Source organism: Syngnathus typhle, linkage group LG15, assembly GCF_033458585.1.
Source record: "Syngnathus typhle isolate RoL2023-S1 ecotype Sweden linkage group LG15, RoL_Styp_1.0, whole genome shotgun sequence".
NCBI classification, from domain to species: Eukaryota; Metazoa; Chordata; class Actinopteri; order Syngnathiformes; family Syngnathidae; genus Syngnathus; species Syngnathus typhle.
The window spans coordinates 5,563,873-5,584,828 of NC_083752.1; the positions used below are offsets into that span (position 1 = coordinate 5,563,873).

General features: G+C 40.7%; 2 protein-coding genes across 2 annotated transcripts; both read left to right on the plus strand.

Annotated features, from left to right (window-relative positions):
- On the plus strand, positions 1-15,687 carry srrm3 (serine/arginine repetitive matrix 3). Its single transcript, XM_061299971.1, has 13 exons — positions 1-293; positions 3,040-3,135; positions 4,544-4,639; positions 4,900-4,980; positions 5,187-5,255; positions 6,143-6,178; positions 6,484-6,534; positions 6,782-6,889; positions 7,095-7,257; positions 12,562-12,827; positions 13,321-13,560; positions 13,627-13,758; positions 15,447-15,687. The coding sequence occupies exons 1-13, from the start codon at positions 1-3 to the stop codon at positions 15,685-15,687; spliced, it is 1,872 nt and encodes a 623-aa protein (XP_061155955.1).
- Positions 15,688-17,256: 1,569 nt separating this feature from the next.
- hspb1 (heat shock protein, alpha-crystallin-related, 1) lies at positions 17,257-19,832 on the plus strand. Its single transcript, XM_061299724.1, has 3 exons — positions 17,257-17,699; positions 18,725-18,788; positions 19,351-19,832. The coding sequence occupies exons 1-3, from the start codon at positions 17,339-17,341 to the stop codon at positions 19,505-19,507; spliced, it is 582 nt and encodes a 193-aa protein (XP_061155708.1). The 5' UTR covers positions 17,257-17,338; the 3' UTR covers positions 19,508-19,832.
- The last annotated feature ends 1,124 nt before the right edge of the window (positions 19,833-20,956 follow it).

Here is a 20,956-nt window from a genome sequence, read left to right on the forward strand (position 1 = left end):
ATGTATGATGCAGCAAGGGTGCCATCTCCCAAGGATGGTACAAACGGGGTGAGCAAGCCACTGGTCCCGGCGGCACGACCAGAGATGGGGGCAACCACGGAAGCGACGGGCGCAACGCCGACTACAGCCCTACAAGCAAAGAGTGAAGAAGCGCAACCAGGCGAAGAAGAAGAAGAGCCTAAATCACTGCCAGTCTTGGTGAAAAAGCCACGGAGGGAGATATTGGACCATGACAGGAAAAGGAGGGTAGAACTTAAATGTATGGAGCTCCAAGAAATGATGGAAGAACAAGGGTAAGTTTCACACAATTGTTAGCTGTCCTCAAACCACCTCCTCCCAAATTATTCTCATGTGCTCTTGTAACAGAGAGCGAGTACAGGATTATGGGATGGAGAAGTAGAGACGTGGCAAATTTGAGACACAATTAAAAGGATGGTTGGAGCCTAATTGGCATGTCGGAGTCATTGTCACTGAGTCACACATGCCTTCAATTCATTTTGCTTGTAGACTTACAATTATAGAAAACATTCGGCGCAAGAAGCCATGCAAAATAATTGCTGTTTCTTAACTAGCAGGTTAAAACTTTTTTTCTTTGGTGGAGCCACCAATTATTTACCGTATTTCCCGCACTGTAAGGCGCACCGGATTATAAGGCGCCCCTTCAATGAATGGCCCATTTTAAAATTTTGTTCATATATAAGGCGCACCGGATTATAAGGCGCATCGAATAAATAACTCAACGTTGCTCAAACATTAATGCAATCGCAATATAGTAACACTTGAAATAGTGAAAACAATAACAATATATCAATAACTCAACGTTGCTCAAACGTTAATATCACACAACACACAAAATAAACACGTAAAGCTTACTTTAATAAATTAGTCCTCATCCACGAATCCTTATTGGTCCATATATAAAGCGCACCGGATTATAAGGCGCACTTTTGAGGTTTTTGGAGGTTTTTAGATGCGCCTAATAGTGCGGAAAATACGGTAATACAAGATTGTGGAAAACTTGCTCCAAGTGCCAAATTCAAAGCAGAAAAAATAACTCTCCGTTTAAGAGTTAAAGCATTTCACAGCAGCACTCTGTTGCTTGTTTGAATTGGTCCACCCTGAAATAGAAACGTGGGGGTGTTCATATTGTGCTCCTGTCTTTCTTCCCACTGCCTCTCAATCTCACTTACTACACTGCGGCAGAATTAATGGTCGCACTATTTAATGGATGCGCAACAGTCCCTGAGCTCGACTTATGGAAGCCATGTTTTCCAGCGTCAAACACACAGATAACACATGCACACTTAATGCAGGGATAATGGCATGAATACAGTCTTGGTTGCATTTCTTCTTCTTGTTTGTCAATTGGGATGGAATGTACAAATGTCAAATGACTGCAATCACAATTCTTTAAACATGCTCATTTGCATAAACATATACATATAAAGTACAAGCAGCAAGCGTGCAAGGGCTATTGTAATATGTCAAGACGCATGGTAATGTGTCATGTGCTGGTTGTGGAAGCCATGAATATAAAGTGCGTGTTTCTATTGTGCTGAGATGACAGTCGCTCGGTTGAGAGATTGGCCAAGAGCAAGACTTGATGGTGCTGTCAAAGCCGCTGGGCCGTCTTCTAGCTATTGCAACGCTCCATCACACTCGTACTAATCTCCTTCTCCACACTGTCAATATGCTGATGGCGACAGCTACTGTAAGAAGAAATGCTTCTTTTGAAATCTCTGAGAAGTAAACACCCATTTTCTAGCGTAAAATGAACCACTGGTTATTTTATACAAACTCGTCCTGCCGCAGTTGGGTTGTCACAGCAGGTCGAAGTACCTGACTTGTTTTTGCAGGTCTTTACAAGCACGACTTGTATTGCTAACATAATCATTTGAATAAAACAATACTGGTTTTACAAGATCGATGCCATGTACCGCATTTTCCAGACTATAAGACGCACCTAAAAAACAAAAATTTTCTCAAAAGCCGACAGTGCGCCTTATAGTCCGGTGCGCCTTATATATGGACCAAATTCCTAAATTTAAACTGGCCCGAAGCATTGTGTCATGAAATCAATCATAAGTGGCCCGCCAAAGACTATGAATCATGAATCAAAAAGACTATGGATCATTATTTAGTGATTATAAAGTAATTTGTTGTGTCTGAAGTTGAAATAAAAAGGATAAAATGGTGAATGATTTGATTTGGATTAAAAATCTGACATGATGCATTAATGGTGCGCCTTATAGTCCGGTGCGCCTTATATAAGGACAGCGTTTTAAAATGGGCCATTCATTGAAGGTGCGCCTTATAGTCCGGTGCGCCTTATAGTCCGGAAAATACTAAATAAACTCGTAATGTTATTTGCGCCCCAAAACTGATCCCATCTTTCTTCATCTCCACGGGAGTCATATTGTGTTCTCATTGGCCAATATTTGTGTGATCATATTTGGAAATGACGGATTATTGAAACCATCCAGAAATGACATTTTAAACCCTTTCTTAATACCTTTAATAAAAGTGGAACAAGCAAAACCCACAGACAGAATCAGTCCCGCTTATTTGCAAATCCCTGCAGCCAGATTGTAAATCCAAAATCCTCCACAATTAAAATCATGTAAATGCACAGTACTAAATTAATGTCGTGTACACTTAACAAATGAAACGCTAAGGTCAACAAAAAAGATGGCTTGACACACTCAAGCCCTTTCCCGCTTTGTTTTCTTTTTCCTCATGTACAAGAGCTACAGAGAAGTTCATGCTTCATAAAGCTGATAGCCATCAGCCATTACTCCGCCCCCTCGAAGTCATTGTGTAATATCTGGCCACATTTTTATAATAATTCTTTCTTGGAGCTCATTAGAGCTGCTCATTACTGCAGCTACAAGGGCAGAATGTGAGCAGGATGAAATTATTCTTGCAGTCGCAATACATTGAAAATATGATGACCATTGCCATGCTACTGCTACTTCACAGATCGATTGACCTTCTCCAGATGTTTTCAGAACTTCTTGTTGTCTTCCCGTACCCGCTCAGGTACACCGAGGAGGAGATTCGACAGAAAGTCAGCACATTCCGACAAATGCTGATGGACAAAGAGGGGGTCATCACCAGAGATGGATCACAACCAGTGTAAGTTGTTTTTTTGCCTACTCAGCCTACTTAGCAGTACCGAGCAAAAAAATGGCTCCAACACAAAAAACACGACAGCGCTGTGGTCCAAATGAGAAAGCTTTTCTTTTCTTTTTTAGTTTTTCCTCCCTTCTGAGTTAATGTTGCTGTTTCAGGACTTGATTAAGTGCAACTTTACTTCTCCACCGACGCATTGGTGTGGAAAATTGAGGAGAGGTCTCACTTGAGACTTCCATAATAGTATCCAAATAGGTGACTGCTTTTATTACTTGAAATAAAAAATAAACCATATGAAAGCTTTGTTTTGTGCCCTGTAAATCAAATGTCAGCGAACGGCTTGCAATGAGCTCGCTGCCCGACATCATAAGGTCAGCCTCAGTGTGTTTGAGCCTTCATACCTTTGGCGTTTTCTTTTTTTTTTTTTTTAAACTCCCATATTTTACACAGGAACTATTGACAGTGGAAACCCCTCAGCTGTGGCTTAATACATGTCTACACTAGCAAGGAAATGGGTCGGAGCAAACATGGAGGTGCTAGTCCATCAATCACTTTGCCCATATCCACAATATAAATGTAATTGCATTGCCAAATGAGGGCAGCCGATTGTATTAGAACTGCAAAAAAGGACCCTGGGTGTTCATTTTGATGACATTTTTTTCAGTTGGAACACAATATGAGAAATTTGATATATTTCAATCATGGTCTTCCGTGAGGGATCGTGGCTGCTTCTCTTAATTCTGCAGTATATTTGGAAAAATGGGCACAAAATACTCCTAGTTAATAACCCAATTGTCACAAAAGCCAAGATATTCCCGAAAGCCGTTTTTCTTGCTACCCAATATGCGTACCTCTTTGGTCTGCTCATGCACTTAATGAAATCCAAAAATGGGTCCCCGCGTGTATTTGCTTTCACCCCTCTTTACTTTAAGAGCTTCTTTTTGTGTTTTCCCTCCGTCCCTCCACCCTTTCTTTAATCAGTTCCCCAAATGGAGGACAGCAGATCAACCAGAATTACGCGAATTTAAATAACCTCAACAGTCGGTTATGTATATGTATATATTTTTGGTCACAGTGCCACAGGGTGAGAGGTTAGGTCAATAACATTGAATTGCATGAGGCAAACAACCAGAGGAATATTTTTTTCCCCTCTCCTACCTTTTATTTAGCGCCTGTGGTGCCCGCAAGGTCAGATCTAATGCGCAATTGGGGGAAAAAAAAAGTCAAGCTGGACCGAATCTACTGCAATAAAGTAAACGTAGTACTTGGGTAGCGTAATTTCCCCACAGACACTTTTTGTCTTTACTTATTTTTATTGTTCCTTCCTGGTGCAAATCCCAGAATACATCAAAGTAAAAAAAAATAGCAGATTTTTTTCTTTCTATTCTAAGCATGTGCTGCCATGTTTCAGGATCAACCACACACATTACTACCCTGAGGATGACGGCGAATTGGCTGGTGACGATGAGGGAGACTACTATGCCGATGACTATCAGAGTGACAACAGGTCGATACACACTCTTTGGTTGAGATCAAAAACAGCATTCCAAATATCCTCACTAAATTCAGCAAAAAAATAAAGATGTACTTATGGAGCATTAATTGAAGCTTCATTCTCCATCAGCGATCAACGAGACCTCAAATCAAATATTAAATTGTTCCCTCTAATTGGCACTTAGTGTTGAAATATGTTACGTGATGACCACTAAAAAAATGTCAAGTGCATTTAAAAGGAAGTGTTCTGAAAAAAGTCTCTCATTATGTCAGAGTCAAGAGGAAATCAAGCAGCTCTCCATCCCCACGTCGAAAAAAAAGAAAGAAGAAGAAATCTGGACGTCGAAGAAGTCGGTGAGTGGAAATGCGTAGGCTCATTGATTGAGACATTAATAAAATAGATCATCCAAGCGTTTAATTCTTCTGCACGTCACTATACATCGCTGGCATAGATAGATGAACAACAATGGATTTTGGAACAGTGGTTGGATATCTGACTAAAAGTGACAGAAGCAATTCTTTACAGCTGGCCACATTTCTTTTCTTCTTTCCGCTGTTAGGTTTGGCAGCTCATCACCGAGCCGCAAGGAGAAGAAGAAAAAGAGTGGCAAGAAACACAAGCGTGACAGGTGTGTGTATTGATAAAGCATGCATAAAAGCAGCTATTAATGTTCAGGGATTTGAAATCTCACTTGCTATCCAAGGGCAGTCGATTGCCACTACAATGGCCTTTCGTGCATTTACCATATGTTGCTTCCATTTGCCTTGGCAGAGAAGACAAGAGAAAGTTGCTAAGAAAGGAAGGAATGAAAGAAAAGAGGCAAGACAGGAAGGAAGGTGCAGAAAATTAGTAAGAAGAAATGAGAGAAGGTAAGACAGGAGGGAAATTTGTGAAAGGAGCCATTGTGAATGTGAATATAGTCACTTGTGTTCACGCCCACAATGGCGCACATGCCCCTTTTTAACTGCATCAATGCCAAAACGCAGCTCTTCCGAAGATTCCGACTTTAATTTTCATGCATAGCTGAGGCATACACGACGATACGGGATGATTGCGATGCCATAAAATTCATAGCGCGACTTGTTTGTTAGGCTTTTGGAAAACAGTTGAGATTTGTGTAATGGGGCCATGCACTTGGCCTCAATCGTGCAATCCCACAACAATGAGTTTCTTCAGATCCGCTCGTTCCCTGGTGGTTGCTGTAATAATTCACATATCAGCAGCCTGTGACAGTTTGATTAGGCCTCCTTCACCTTTCTAGTGCTGCCACAATCAGCAGGGGGGGAATGTGGCTCTCCCACGCTCACCCATTTCCATTGAAACTAATGAGGCAAGCAGTGAGAAAATTCATATTGGTCATCAATCGAGACCAAATATTTGAAAGTCATTTGCTGCTAAACAAAGGTCAGTTTTTTGCAACATGGAATTATGAGGTTTTCTACTTAAAACTATCTTTCCTCGAGCACACGCATGAATAATTCAGTTGTCTAATAATAACCATGTTTACTTTTCTAGGTCGCCATCAGGCTCCAGCAAAAAGAGGAGGTACAGGTATGTGTGTGGGGGGGGCGGGAAGACTGTAAAGGATCTCAACATTGTACAAATACAAAATCAACATGAGGTGCTTCATTTTCTTCCCCATCATGATCTAAAAGCTTGATGAGGAGCAAATTTCCAAAACTTCTCAGAAATATGAATTGTCAATACTTGAGTTCTAAAACATCTTCAATGGTCCAAATCTACGCAACATTTTGCACATTTTATTTGGTTTCGTAATTGGAATTTGGGATAGGTTCGTAAAGGAAGTCTGTTAATTATTCCATTGGTTCTTTAGCGGACTCTCACTTTTGTTTCAGGTCGGGCAGCCCAAAGGACAAACATAAAGACAAGAATAAACAGAAAAAGAGGTGAGACACGACATTCCTTTGCTATTTTTCAATATCGTAGGTCGGATTCAGCGTTACACAGAATGTTAGCGTGTAAAACACTTGCTTTTTTTTTTTTTCTTCAGCTTGGCACAATCTAAAAATATTCAGCTGTGCCTGACCCGCTTTACATAGAGTCCAATGCATTCTACATTTGTGTCCCTACGGCGTTCTCATCCATACAAATTCCTTCCCATTCATGCACGTGTGTTTGCGTCCGTCGGTGTAGGTCCCCCGCCGAGACCCCCAGAAGGAGCGCGCAGCGCCAAGGCAGCTGCTACAGCAGCCGCAGCGCGTCTCTGTCATCCACCGGGAGCACCTCCAAATCTCCCAGCAGGTACGTTCCACAAATCACGCACATCTGCATGATTTTTTTTTTTCTAACACAGCGGTCGGTCTCACCAGCAACACATTTATTTTCCATCCTCTGTGGAGGATTGAAATCAAAATGCCACTCCTTGACCTCCATTAAATGCTTGGCATTTCTTCTCAGTTATGTGTACTGTCCACCTAAAATGCATTTTGTGGTTTTGCTCTTCCAGACACAAGAAGGGTGGAAAGAAGGCAGCAAGCGCTTCGCTATCTCCGGGCCCCGACAGCCCCGCGGCTTGCCATAATGGCGACCCCACCCAGCGCGCTCACAATTGCCACAAAAGCAGCAGCAGCAGCAGACTCAACCACACAGAGGGTGATAAGGTGCAAGATGTATGTCATCTCCTCTATTCTTCTCACTTAATCCTCCCCTACCCTAACTTGCTCACAGTTTCTAATGTGAAATTTGATTTCTTCTTTTCATCAGTAATTCCAAGGTCACATGGTTGTCCTTGTATGTGATATGTAGAAAAAAGCTGCCGCTTTGTAGCTGGCTTTCTTTTGACTCCTCTCCATCTTGTTCATTGTTCTTGTTTGGTGGCAGCACAGACTTTGTGCGGATGTGTGTGTTCCACGTCGATGTTCTGAGCGGAGCATTAGCATACTTTTCTCACATGCCATTAAGAAACAACATGATGCCGGAATTGTCACCAAAACAGCTTGTGGTTCCCTACATGCGGTCGCTTGCTGAGGGATATGAAGATAATAAAAGGGGAGGGGAGGGGGGGAGTAGCAGGTATGACTGGCACCGCAGACCTTTTCAGATCAAATGGAAAACTGAAAATCATAGCCACACTGTGAAGCTTTACGCTAAAACGATTATGATTTCAATTTATTAATTTTTTTCCTAAATCAAGGCAATATTTGTTATGTACAGCAACATTTAGAGTTTTAAAACCGGATCAATAAAACAAGAAATATGTGTAATAATACATGCAAAAAAATTATTTTGGATGAAAAATATTATCTTTGACACTAATTTTTATTGTAGAAAGAAAATACATCCAATTTTGTGATGGACTAAATTGCTTCAAATGGAGACTGAGGGCAAAAAGTCATATCATAATATAAATTGAAGGAATTACCTGAGAATTTGCTCTGTACCATTTTATTGTGGTTCGAGTCAGCATTTTTCCCCGGTATTTATCTTAATACTCTCATAATTTAAGTTATTATAATTTGAAAAACACTAATTAAACTAAACTAGGATGACGGCTTTTTTTTTTTTTTTTTGGACACACTGCTGCCTCGTGTTTTGTATTCTTGCATGCGTCTTCCGAGGCCTCATCTGATCTCTGTCTGCTTCTGCCATTCATTCTTCTTTCTTTTCGTAGTCCTCAATCAATCGAAATGGTATTGAACAATTAATAAATGCCCCGATGTCTCTCCTGTTTTATATAAAAAGCACTCAAATGCTTTGGAGCTGCACCAAGTAGGTTAACTGGGTACGTGGAATCGTTTCTTCTTGTCAATCCAGTTGTCTTTTTGTCCAAAAAACAAGCTCTGCTCACTCATTGATCCTCCTCTCCTCACTCCGGGGGGCATTACAGCAGGATTTTATTGATTAGGCTCCTTTCCGTGTCAGTGTGCATGTTGCCTTTAGGTGGCAGTCAGTATCTTCTCTGTTTCTCGCTGATCTTTTCTGGCTGGAGAATGGCAAAGAAGCTTTGTCAACTTTTGGGATGTAGTAAAGAGCCATTGGGAGAGTCTTTCAATATTCCGAGCATCGTCGGTGTTGTTAACCTCCAACAAAAGGTTGTGCGAGCATTCCGGGATGAAATGAATTTATTACTGCAGCTGTGTGGTTTTGCAACCGTTCTGTTTGTTTGTAGACAGTTTCAGGTTTTTTTTTTTTTTTGCCCCCTGACCTATGTTTGGCTCTGTCTCACTCCAAGAAATTGCTGGATGCTTCTCAGTTGGGGCTGCACTTGACCAACGATATGGAAATAAAGCTTCTAGAAATTAGTAATTAATCAATAAATTTGACATTGGGAAAAAATAAAACGAACAATTTTAGTTTTTTCCCCCCCTTCATTACAGTTGCTTGTAATCTGTTGTACATTCTATAAGACATATAAGTCTTTATGATTTTCATTTTTATGTCACCGAATCAAAAATATAATTGAAATGCATTATTAAAGGAATAATTTTTTTGTTCCTCTATAAATCATTTTGTGAGCATACTTAACTCTGATAAAAGGAAAGCATCCAGGGATGAAAATGAGACAGTGCCAAACAAACAAATGATGCGGGTCAACTTGTCAACACACACTTTAATTATTAATATTGGATTTTGTATTTTAAAGGGACCCAAGCCATTTTAAATGTGTTTCTCTGTCACCTACGTTTAAAAGCATAGGCTGAATTTGTTTGGAATCATTTCCTTCGTAGTGGATGGGAAGTGATTTCAAAAATATTCCATTTAATATTTTGATTTAAAAGTAAATAAATAAAGACACATGACCTAAAATAGGAGCTGACATCAAAACAGAACTGATGGTCGTATTAATAGTCGTCGTCCGATATAGAAGATGTAGGGCCAAATATGACTGGGGTCCCTTTACAATGTACCGACTTGCGCAAGCTCATATTAGCAGCGACACTTTTCCTCCTCCTCATCTGTGCCATGTGACTCATTTTTTTTTCCTTCCCACATATCTTTCACATTTGCCAGCTCTGCATGCACACCTTACCTTACCTTACCTCACCTTACCTCACCTCCCTTCACCCTTCCACTACAATAATGATGAACTACTTTCTATCCCTTCCCTTATTTGGATACAAATATGGCTGCATTTGTACAAGCGAAAAACACAAAGCAAATCATGTAGTTTCCAGAATCATCTTAATTTTCCATCTGGATTTTTATTTCTCTTCATTATGTTTTGGTTTTTTTTGGGGGGCTGGTGTTGAGTTGTCGTGAGTCTCTGGTGGAAAATGTAGCTTTGATACTAAAAGAGGTCATTGTCTTTTTCCCATATCGCTGCGGAGAACATTCCCTCCTCCTGTGTTTTTTTCTTTTTCTTTGTTTCCTTGTTTTGTTGATATTGCATCCGTGTCACTGATTGAAACGGAAGGTAGGTAACGCTTTGCCTACGCTACGCACGTGATCTTAATGCAGATGAGAATGTGACAAGCACCCTAGCCTGAGTGACGTCAATGTTTCTCTCTTTCTCTCTGTTGTTTACGAGTGGCCTTTCAAAAACTTTTTTTACTTCATCGATTATGATTTCACTCTTGAAGGTTTTATTATGTACTAAAAGGTGTGATTTTTTTTCTTTCTGCGCTTCAATTTCATTGTCAAGCCTGGTATTTTGGTCGCGCCCCCTGGTCCGTTTTCTCTTTCTCCATTTTTTAGATTACAGTATTTTATTTGTTTTCTGTCTGGAGGACAGAGCATCTGTTTAACAGAGGGATCACACAGAAATAATCCAATGAGATCCAATACAAGGGCCGTACAAAAAAAACAAATGTAAGGTTTTCTTTTGATTGTCTTTTGCTAATTAGTCAGAATAGTGGTACTTTGACTTTCCGGTTGAATTCATTTATTCAAAGCAAGACAAAAAAAATTGGATGAAAAACTTGCAGGTTGGGGCACGCGCTGTTATTGTGGTTCTATATATTTAGGATTAATAAAGTATCATCTTAATTGAATGTAATGAGGGCAGGGTTTATCTGTGACCTACTTTTTGTGGCCTTAAAAACAACCAATAGAGTGCAAATGATTATTTTGTACTTTTTTTAAAAGTACAAATGTTTTAAAGATAATATTTTAAAGTTTATTCAAACTGACCTCACAAATTTTCTCCGTTGCTCCAATTGGATTCCATTGACCAAAAAAAAATAAAAATAAAAATAAAATAGCATGCATGAGAGAAAGCTGGCTTCATAAATATGAAAAGATAGATGTGATATTTCGAGCTGCATGCTTACGGCTGTTCTATGCTTTCCATTGTCTCTGATAGGACCCTAATTGTGAAATTGCTAATGTGAAATTGTGACATTTCCCTTTTTTTTTTTTTCTTTGTTTACAAACAGCACGCAATGGAGTAGTGTGAGTAGCCGTGTAAGAATGTGTCATCACACGACACACAACCTGCTCTTTTATTATTGGTTTTATCGACGCAGGGTGTTTTTTTATGCAATTGTAACAATATTATTAAGTTAGCACGCTCTACTTACATCCAACTCAGTCAAATGTGTCTTGTTGACAGATATTCCTATTCCCAACAGAAAAAATAGATATGAAAATTTTCAAACATTTTTGTTTCCTTTGTATGTTTAATAGCGCTCTTGTGTTGGATCTCACATATGCCCGATAGTGTCAATATATTGATAATCATTTCATTTTTGTCTTTGGTCTTGAGAATTTACTATGGGTTTTAAGATTCAGGTGGTCCTGGAAAAGGGCGTACATTCAAGTCATTTAAATGATCTCTCCGTGAATAATCTAAGACTTAAAACATGAGCTCATCGCATTTGTTGTTTAAAGAGGCCGATATATTTCCAATAACCGAAAATCAACGTGCTCAGACGGTAAATGTTTGTATAACAAAGCAGTTTTTTTTTGGTTGTATCGCAGAAGCTCCCTGGAGACACCAAATTTGACACACACACACACACGGAATTCAAAAGTCGGCCAAGTGAATGAGCAAATTGGGGAAAACGGTCAAAAGTGCCGTGCCGTTCCCGGATGAGGAAAGACTCCACGTGTGAGGGAGGCCGTCATGGTTTTCCTCTTTGCTTTGACTTCTTTTCCATTGATGTCCATGCACACACACACACACACGCACACACACTAACAGACACACACCATGTCAGGGAAGGCTTTTGTGTCTTTTTCTCTTGCATTTTGTGAATCTAATGATGCACTTATGTTGCCCCACTTTTCCCTTTTCTTCATACCTTACCTACTAAAGGAGGGAATACCACTTTATTGGTAAGTGGATGCTAACCAGAAGGGAATTAAACAAGAATAACCATTTAAAAAAAAAAAAAAAAAATGGGTCGCTGTTCACGTCAGCACTTGTCCTCAGGGGGAAAAAAAAAAATCCAGAAAGAGAAAATTGAGTAGCAGAGGATTTTTGTTTCTGATTCGACTGATTGAATAATTGTGATCTTTATTTTGTTCCCTCCATTTCTGTGATGTTCCGTCCAGTTGTCTTCTCTTTCTGTTTACTTTCATTTCTTTGACATCATGACTTTAAAATATAAACAAGTCCTCGTTGGGTTTTTTTTCTCTCTCTCTCTCTACACTATCTGTAGCTCTTTACTTTCTCTCTTTTTTGGGGGGGTTTACTTTTTTGGTATTTCTTCCTCTCCTCCTTCTCCTAGTTTTGTTTAGTTTGTTTTTGCGGTTATGATTTCTTCAACTCATTATGGTTTTGCATGCCAAGTATTGCATGCGCTGCACCATAGAGGACTATCTATCTATCTATTTATCTATCTATCTATCCATCTATCAATCTATCTATCTATAAGCCATACGGAGAAAACTTTAGATCTTTTTCTTTCTGATGTTACCTTCTTTTGGTACACCGTAGCACGCAGTAAACTGAAAATGCATAATTATTCTAATGCTCCTTTGTCCTTTTTTCCTCCCCTTTTTTTTTTTATTTTCTCATCATTTCTTTCCAGAAGCTCCGGATAGCGGCCACCGGCTCAGCGAGCATCCAGTCCACTTTAGCCAAAGAGCAGAAGCTCCATAGCGCCTCCAGCAGGAGCAAATCGGTGCAGATGTGCACCACAGGTGAAGGTGGAAGCGAGGACAGCGTGAGCACCAGGAGAGCCGCTCAGCGAGGACGTAATAAGAGCTGCCACTCTCCTGCTCACAGCAGCGACTCGGCACGTTCGCACCATAACCACACTCACAGAGGAGGGAGGAGCGGCCGCCATCAGAGAAAGTAAGAAGCAAGTTCGAAGCATCAACCTGCCCTTCCACATACACACAATGGTCTTTGCATATTCATGAGTGCACATTGTCGTTGAGCTCAATGTTTTCAGATGCTTGCTTGACTTTATTTTCAGATGACTACCTTGAAAACTAAATTTATAAATTCCAAGATCTGGATTAAAAATAAATAAATAAATAAATAGTGACGCATTCGAATAAAAATTTATGCAGAAAATATAACCTATCACCTGTTTGCATAATTATATATCATAGACATCATGAAAGTGATTTAAATGTAAAGATTTGTCCATCCATTTGCCTACACGGAGATCTTTTTCTGGGGTTGTGGAGAACTGCGGCCCATTCTGGAACTAAAGGTACGGCGTTTGGAATGGACTAGACACTATTTTCTGCCCGATATTATCCGCCACGCTTTGCTTTCGTGGTCCATGAAACGGAGGTCCTGCTCTACCTACACAAAACTGTGTGCTTTCCTTCCTCAGGACGAAAAGCAGTCATTCCTCCAAGCGTCACCATCGCTCCGGTCGAGGTCAAGCGCACAACCGCAGCCCGTCGGCCTCGCCGGGCCGCCGCTCTCGCACGTCCAGCAGAAAGAAAGAAGTGTCGCGGAGCAAACAGAGACATCGCAGCAGCTCTTGGAGCAGCGGACATTCGTCGCTTGCGCACAGAGACCGAGGCGTCAGCAAGATCAAATCTCCTCACAACAGACAGAACACCTCCAGGTGAGCACACCTCTCTCCTCATTTGTTTTTTCTTGTCACGCTGACCGGGCTCCACGTGTCGTGTAGAGAGAGGGACAGCCCCAACCGCTGCGACAGCGACGCCGACAGCCGGGCCCGCCGCCGTTCTCGCAGTTACTCGCCCATTCGCAAACGGAGGAGAGATTCCCCCAGTTTCATGGAGGCTCGCAGGATTACCAGGTAACGCAAATCTTCTGGATGTGCCTTGACAATCGATAAGATGTCCTTCAACTGAAGCCTCTCTGGTTTTACTGGATGCTATTTGTATCCAAATCTGTACTGTATGGATATAAGCGGATCTGTTTGTAAGGTGCCAAAAGTAATGGGACAGTTGACCTGATTTGATTGCAAACGAAATCAAAGTGGAAAGGCTTCTGTCAAAGCGCATCGTGTCGGTTTCATTTCAGATCCATTGTGGTTGTGTTTACAGCTAAAAAGATGACCAATATTTATGCAACTCTGCTGTTAGTGGGAACTGACGTATAAGTTTACACAACTCACAAAAAAGATTGCGTTGTGAAACATTTTCTATTCAGCTGCTTGTTGGAGAACAGCGTAACACAAACATAAAGTAGCGAGCAGCAAGTTTGGTCAAATTAAGTTCAAGTAAAGGTTATAGTGTGTTTTAGGTTCATCCTGAAATTTCACCCCTGACTTTTTGTCTTATGTTTAATCTCCATTAAATAAAAATAACAGCAGGGGAATTAACCTTCAAATATATTTGTTTACATATGAAACGGCCAGCGGAGCAATTCTAACTGTGATTTGAAAATATATGCTTTTCTTGCTTTTTCAACTGTAAAACAATTTAAGATTGCAGAAACTTGATCGAGTAAAGATATTACACAAACTGAACATACACTTTGTTTTATTTCAAATAAATGAGGCCAACGAACTGTAAGTATTTTTATTATGGAGTCAAACTCAGCCCTTGCTGTTAACGAGTTTAAATGCACTTTGTTATTATTATTATTATTATTATTATTATTATTATTATTATTATTATTATTATTATTATTATTATTATTATTATTATTATTATTATTATTATTATTATTATTATTATTATTATTATTATTATTATAAGCTAGCTGTGCCAGCCCTTGGTGTAAGTGAACAAATATCAATGAATGTAAAAAAAAAATAGTCAAATATTCTGTCGTTTTTCACTCCAGCCCTTAAAGGTTCCAATGCCAAAACAACGAGATGCTGCTGGCCAGTTGCCGTGGTAACTGTTGCCGTGCAGTAGGACCCTGCTAGTCTGACTCCTGAAGCTTGACTGAGCAGTAAAACACCTCCAGAGTAAACCTGGCTCCCTCCTGGGTTTTTTTTTTCTCTCTCCTCCTCCTCCTCCACATTCTTCAACTCTGCCCACTCACTAATATCAATCAGAAATGCTATCAAGGTCCTTTCTCGCTCTTTCTTGTGCGTTGCCATGACGGATTTGACAAATTGATTTGCAAGTGCTTTATAGCAGCAATACCTTGATAGCGTTCTACTAACCAAGTGGCGGGTTGTGGATTTGGTGGCTGGGCCTTCTTAATCCAACCACTATCATGTCACAAAAGGCTAAATAAAATCACACTAGGGTGTCACTTTAATCATCTGAAGCAAATAAGACTAACCACGCTATTATTGACTACTGGTGTTCTTTTGGGTGACAGAAACACTTCGCTATTAACGAGTTAACTAACAAGCTTTTCTCTTCTGAGTGTGAGCTTGTTTTAACCCACATTGCTGCTCTCTTTTAGCTCCCGACCTGGTCACAACCATCTAACAATGATTTTGCTTGAGCAAATATTAACAATAAATGGTTTTGATTTGATGATGATTTTTGACATGCGCTTTCCGCTCGCCCTCCTCCCCAGTGCTCGGAAACGTCCCATCCCGTACTACCGGCCGAGCCCCTCGACGTCCAGCTACGACAGCAGCCCTTCCCGCTCCAGCCGCAGTCGCAGCTACAGCAGCTACAGTCCGAGTCGCAGCAGGAGTCGAAGCAGGAGCAGGAGTCGAAGCCGTAGTCGCAGCTGGAGTCGCAGCCGCAGTTGGAGTCGCAGTCGATCTCGCAGTTATTCCAGCCACAGCAGCTACGACAGTCCAGGCTTCTGAGGGTAACCTTGGGGGGGGGGGGGGGGGGGGGATGTCCAGAGTCCAATTCCATTTTACCCTTCTATAATGTGATCGAATCATTTCCAAGTATTTGGCCAACGACTAAAAAATTTAAAAAAAAAACATTGAAATAGAGCACTAAATTTAAGAAGCTTTAAAAACAAATGCATTTAGCTTTTCCCAATTATAGACAGTATTCCTGCGACTCACCCACGATAATGAAAATCTGTTCAAAATAACCACCTATTTAATAGTTCTATCCCTTTATCTTTTAAATTTCAAATCCATTGCTGTGGTGTTTAAATATTTCCCCCAAATCAGTTCATACATCAAACTTAGATTTGGTAGAGCCCTTGAACAAATCTTGCTATTTTCAGCATGTTCTTTCACTTCTTTTAAAAAAAAAAATAACCAAAAATAAATAGGTATTTCATATACTGTATGTATACATTAAAAATAAGTGCCGAGTATCCAACACATGATATGAAAAAGCCACCATTTTGCGCCCCCCCCCCCCCCCAAAATGAGCGGCAAGATCAATGAAAGAACAAAAGAGGACAAAATAACTTTTTTTATGCTTAAAAGTTACATTTTATGTTTGTCTGTATAGATTTCTTCTGGCTTTGTAAACTATGCACTGTATACTCCATTAAGTTGCAAGAATCCAGGTGACACACTATAGCATGGCCTATCGGGAAACCTTTTGTCATGGGATGGGATGTGGCCCTAATGAATCTTTTAGGATACTACTATTATGGTATGCCAGCCAGCCAGCCGCAAGCAAATTAGATGAAATGTATTTCAAGATGTCGCTTTCCATGTAAGAACCAATGAGGCTGGCCTGGCACTGTACAGGAAAAACCTACTGCAAAACTTTCCATGCACATGTTTTGTGAGATGACTATTTAATGTATTTATTTATTTATTGACATTGATTTATTTATGTATTTATTTATTTATTGGACTATTTATTATTTGAAGTTATTGAACCTGTTTTTAGCCGCAAAGCTGGTCGAGTCACATTTTCATCATTTGTCATCCTTGGCAAAGTGTCCCAATACTTTTGCCTATAAAGCGTAAAAGCCAAGTTGAGCAGAGACTTAGTCAGGATCTGTCCTACCTGGTCCATGTTCATTTACAGAAATAAATTGAGTCATTTACAGAAGCAAATCGAGTCAGGCTCCACCACAAAGTCTTCCTCCCACTTTTTCATGTCTTATGTCATCAACACTTTGTTCCCATTCCGTGTAAAACCCCGAATAAAAAAAAAAAAAGCCCGTCCTTAATTTATTCCAAATATAACACTGCCCCTTTTCATCCATTGACGCCTTCTTTGTAGTGTACAACTTCATATTCCTGACAATAAATTGAAACCAGTGGGCGACACCAATCCTGTTTGTTGTCTCCTTTCAGCAGATAAGGAGGGAGGGAGGGTTAGCAGCGGTCAGCTGTCATTTGGGGAGGGCCTTCCTCCTGGATTCCATTGCACTGCTCCCCTCTGCCACAAATAGATGTTCTGGTAACTTCCACCAATGTGTAGAGGGGAGTGGAAAGAGGAGGGCCTTCATATAAATACTAGGTGGCCAAACATTGTCAGCGAGGGAGGCCAAAGTGCACCTACCATAGCAGAAGCAGCTCTCCTCGGTTCATCATGGCAGAGAGACGCATTCCTTTCACTCTAGTCCGCAGCCCAAGCTGGGACCCCTTCCGCGACTGGCACAGCCGCATCTTCGACCAGACCTTCGGCATGCCCACCCCGATGGAAGACTTGGCTTCCTACCCCTGCACCCACTGGCCGGGCTACATGCGGCCCGCTTCCGTGATGACCCCCGAGATGATGTACCCCGGCGCCGTGATGGCCCAGCAGGCCCGTGCCCTGTCCCGCCAGATAAGCACGGGCATGTCGGAGATCAAGCAGACCCAAGACAACTGGAAAGTCTCTCTGGATGTCAACCACTTCTCACCTGAAGAGCTGGTGATCAAGACCAAGGATGGAGTGGTGGAGATTACTGGTAAGCTCTCGTTTATTTTAGGACTACGTGTATCGAGATTGACACGCATCTTTGCATGCATTACTTGTATTCAGTTTGTCCCTTGCATTGGTTTTCATTAGATTGTGCAAGACCAGCCCCCCAAATCCGTGCTTCTCCTAACAGCTTAACTGTTCTGGAAAGTTCTAGTTACATAACGCCTTGGAACAATGCATTGATGTTTTCCAGCGTGCTAGTGGGTGTGGACTTTTTGCTGAGACAAAAACGTGACTTCCTTATCTCTGACTTCACACTTTTTGACCCAATGCTCTTGGATGAAGGTTTCAAAGAACACTTGGATCTTGTCCAGGTTTTGACATCTGACACACTCCATATAATCGGCCGGGGTACCAAATATAAACAAAGCCACAGTGGGATTTGCAGCCTTCTGTTCATTTATGTCAAAAGAAAACAAAGACCATCTACTTCAATGTTAACCATGCTGAAAGGTGATTGGTGACTTGAGTCGGTCCTTTTTAGGTTAAGTGTCCATGAGAGCCAATCACAGTGCATCATCTGCCTGTTGCCACAACAAACACTCAAGCACATTGATCGAATGTTAGTTGTTAGAGTCATTTTCAACTGTGTGGAGTTGACCTAAAGGGAACACCTGTCTTGAAATGATGTCACTCATGAGCGCTTAATCCATCCCAGTTGACTGCAGAGGAGGGTCACCAACCCAATTGCAGGGCTGCCCAACATTCTTGGAGATTCCAGTCCAGTCAGTGGGGTTCTTGAAGTGGAACACAAAGACACTATGCAGACTATAAATACAGAAACATGAAGAGAATGGAGCATTGGTGGTACATGAGCTCATGATCTCACATTACGTCATAAGTGGAGCATTCATGCATATTTACAGGAAAACACCATTTGCAGTCTCAGTTGGAATGTATTATTATTATTATTATTATTATTATTATTATTATTATTATTATTATTATTATTATTATTATTATTATTATTATTATTATTTTCATTAATCATCTTCTTGTTTTGATCCATAGGCAAACATGAGGAGCGAAAAGATGAACATGGTTTTGTATCCAGATGTTTCACCAGGAAATATACGTAAGTAGTTCATGCATTTACTCGTTTTTGAAATCTGAAAAATAGGAGGGTTTTTAAGTGCTATGGAAAAGGGGGTTTGATTATAGGAATGAAGTGTTATTTTTTTAAAATGAAAAAAAAAACGTCCCTCCGTGATCAACAATTGTTTTTGCTTTGGCTTTGCTGCCATCCAGAGGCCACACATTCAACTGAACTGAAGGCGTCAACGTTTTTATTTTTCTTTCTTTTTTTCAAATCGACAGTTTTATAAAGTGAAAATAATAATAGTAATAATAGTTTAAAAAATATTCATCTATACTTATTAATGGCTATTTTACTCATCATATATTTTGCTATGACCAAAGAAAACGGCAGTGCTCAAGAACTATTTGGGATTTTATATATTCACAAATATATTTTACGACAGCAGGGTGATTGTCATCTACACAAAAGAATTTTTCTATATTTTTGTCTAGAGTATTTGAAGCTTATTGTTGGGAGGAGCAGTAAATGACCTCATGTCAGTTTTTCTCTTTTCTTATAATAGACTACGCCTTAATAATGATTTTTTTTTTCCTGGCAGCCTCCCTTCCAGCGCCAACGTAGAAAAGGTCACCTCCTCGCTGTCTCCCGATGGCGTGTTGACCGTAGAGGCCCCACTGGCCAAGCTAGCCATCGGTGCCGCAGAGACCACAATACCCGTCACCGTGGACACCAAAAGTGGCGTGGTGAAGAAATGAGACTCGCTCGCTTGTGTTGTGTCCAAACAAAATAATTTCAACGGCAACATCTGGACTCACTGAGCTAAGCCACGGCGAGAGCACCTTTACTGCATGTGTGTGTTTTCTGCTGTACTTGTTCTCCTGTATCTCACATATCTTGTTCTCCTTTCCTCATTTCTGCTGAGCACCTCTCCTCTCCTCTCACGTAATCATATCAAGTCTCTAGAGAGCATGCACTTCAAAAACACCCAAAAGCAGAACAATGCAAGTCTGCAAATAGGCTGCTTTCATCCTCAGTTGATTTAAAAATGTCAACAGAGAATAAAGACAAAATTGTATCATCTCTTTTGGGCTATTTTATTTCTACCATGAGCTCATTTTCTAAAAATAAAACACCTAATATTTCTCATTTTTCATGCACAGGTTGTACAACTTTATACTGCTATTCGTTCTTGTCCATTCTGTGGCACCATGTGTTATTCTTCGCACATATGTTGCTTACACACGCTCATGTGTCAGGTCGTCATGGAAACAGAGCGCTGACGTCGTCAAAGAGCCGCAGGCCGTCACAAAACACATTCAAATGGTGGAGTGAAAAGCCGGGGGGCTGATTAAAGGACACTGGAGAACATTTTGGATGGACACTTTGGAATCAGACATTTTTCTGAAGTATCAGTAATGCGCCACCTTAATATAAAACCCATTCAAATATCTATATTTACATAATTCTTCTCACTTCCATAATGTCTGAAGATGTCATCATCTCTCCAAACCTTCCCGTACATAGACCACACGAATGGAGCAATGTTCAGATGACTCATTGTGAAGAGTATGGAGGTCATCCAGTGCAGTGGTCTGTCAGAGGCGGATCAAATGGAAGATGTATCAGCACAACTGGCGATGGAGTGTCCCGCCACGCCCGCCGCGGCGTCGTACGTCCTCTTCCTTCTGTGTTCATATTGCGTGCCAGTCCACTAATGCACATGCTAACCTCACTCTTGACTCGGAAGCTGCAGGCCAGCGCTATTTATAGAGCGCTCTGCTATGCACTCAGCCTCCAGCATGTTGTATAGTTACACAGGGCAGATAACACATGATTCATGGCCTCTGAGTCTCCACTTTTATTTTCTTTAGCCTTTCAGAGTCTAACCTATTCATTCCCCAGAATTAGAATGGGCACCACCCATCTTCTCAACCACAATCCAAACTAATGAACGTAAATATCACTTTTGATCGCTGAATTGCTCATGAGATCGGTCAGAATAACAAACCTAAGACTCCTCCGGGAACATCGGAACCGCAAAATATATATAATTGATTGCAGTGTGAAATTTTAACTAGACAAGGAATAGGTTTGAAGAGTAACAATCCAGCGCTTTTGTGGTGAACTGGTCGGCTGTCTCCAAAGCACTTAGTATTTCAACATTTCCTCTGAGTCACTTCTCCCTTCCACTTAAATTCAGGCAT

Bases quoted from the DNA above. Each gene is read 5' to 3' on its own strand.
- srrm3 (XM_061299971.1), top strand. From the start codon at position 1: ATGTATGATGCAGCAAGGGTGCCATCTCCCAAGGATGGTACAAACGGG. The intron at 294-3,039 runs GTAAGTTTCACA...GTACCCGCTCAG, and splicing joins GAAATGATGGAAGAACAAGG to GTACACCGAGGAGGAGATTC. The intron at 12,828-13,320 runs GTAAGAAGCAAG...TTCCTTCCTCAG, and splicing joins AGCGGCCGCCATCAGAGAAA to GACGAAAAGCAGTCATTCCT.
- hspb1 (XM_061299724.1), top strand. From the start codon at position 17,339: ATGGCAGAGAGACGCATTCCTTTCACTCTAGTCCGCAGCCCAAGCTGG. The intron at 17,700-18,724 runs GTAAGCTCTCGT...TTTGATCCATAG, and splicing joins TGGAGTGGTGGAGATTACTG to GCAAACATGAGGAGCGAAAA. The intron at 18,789-19,350 runs GTAAGTAGTTCA...TTTTCCTGGCAG, and splicing joins TGTTTCACCAGGAAATATAC to CCTCCCTTCCAGCGCCAACG.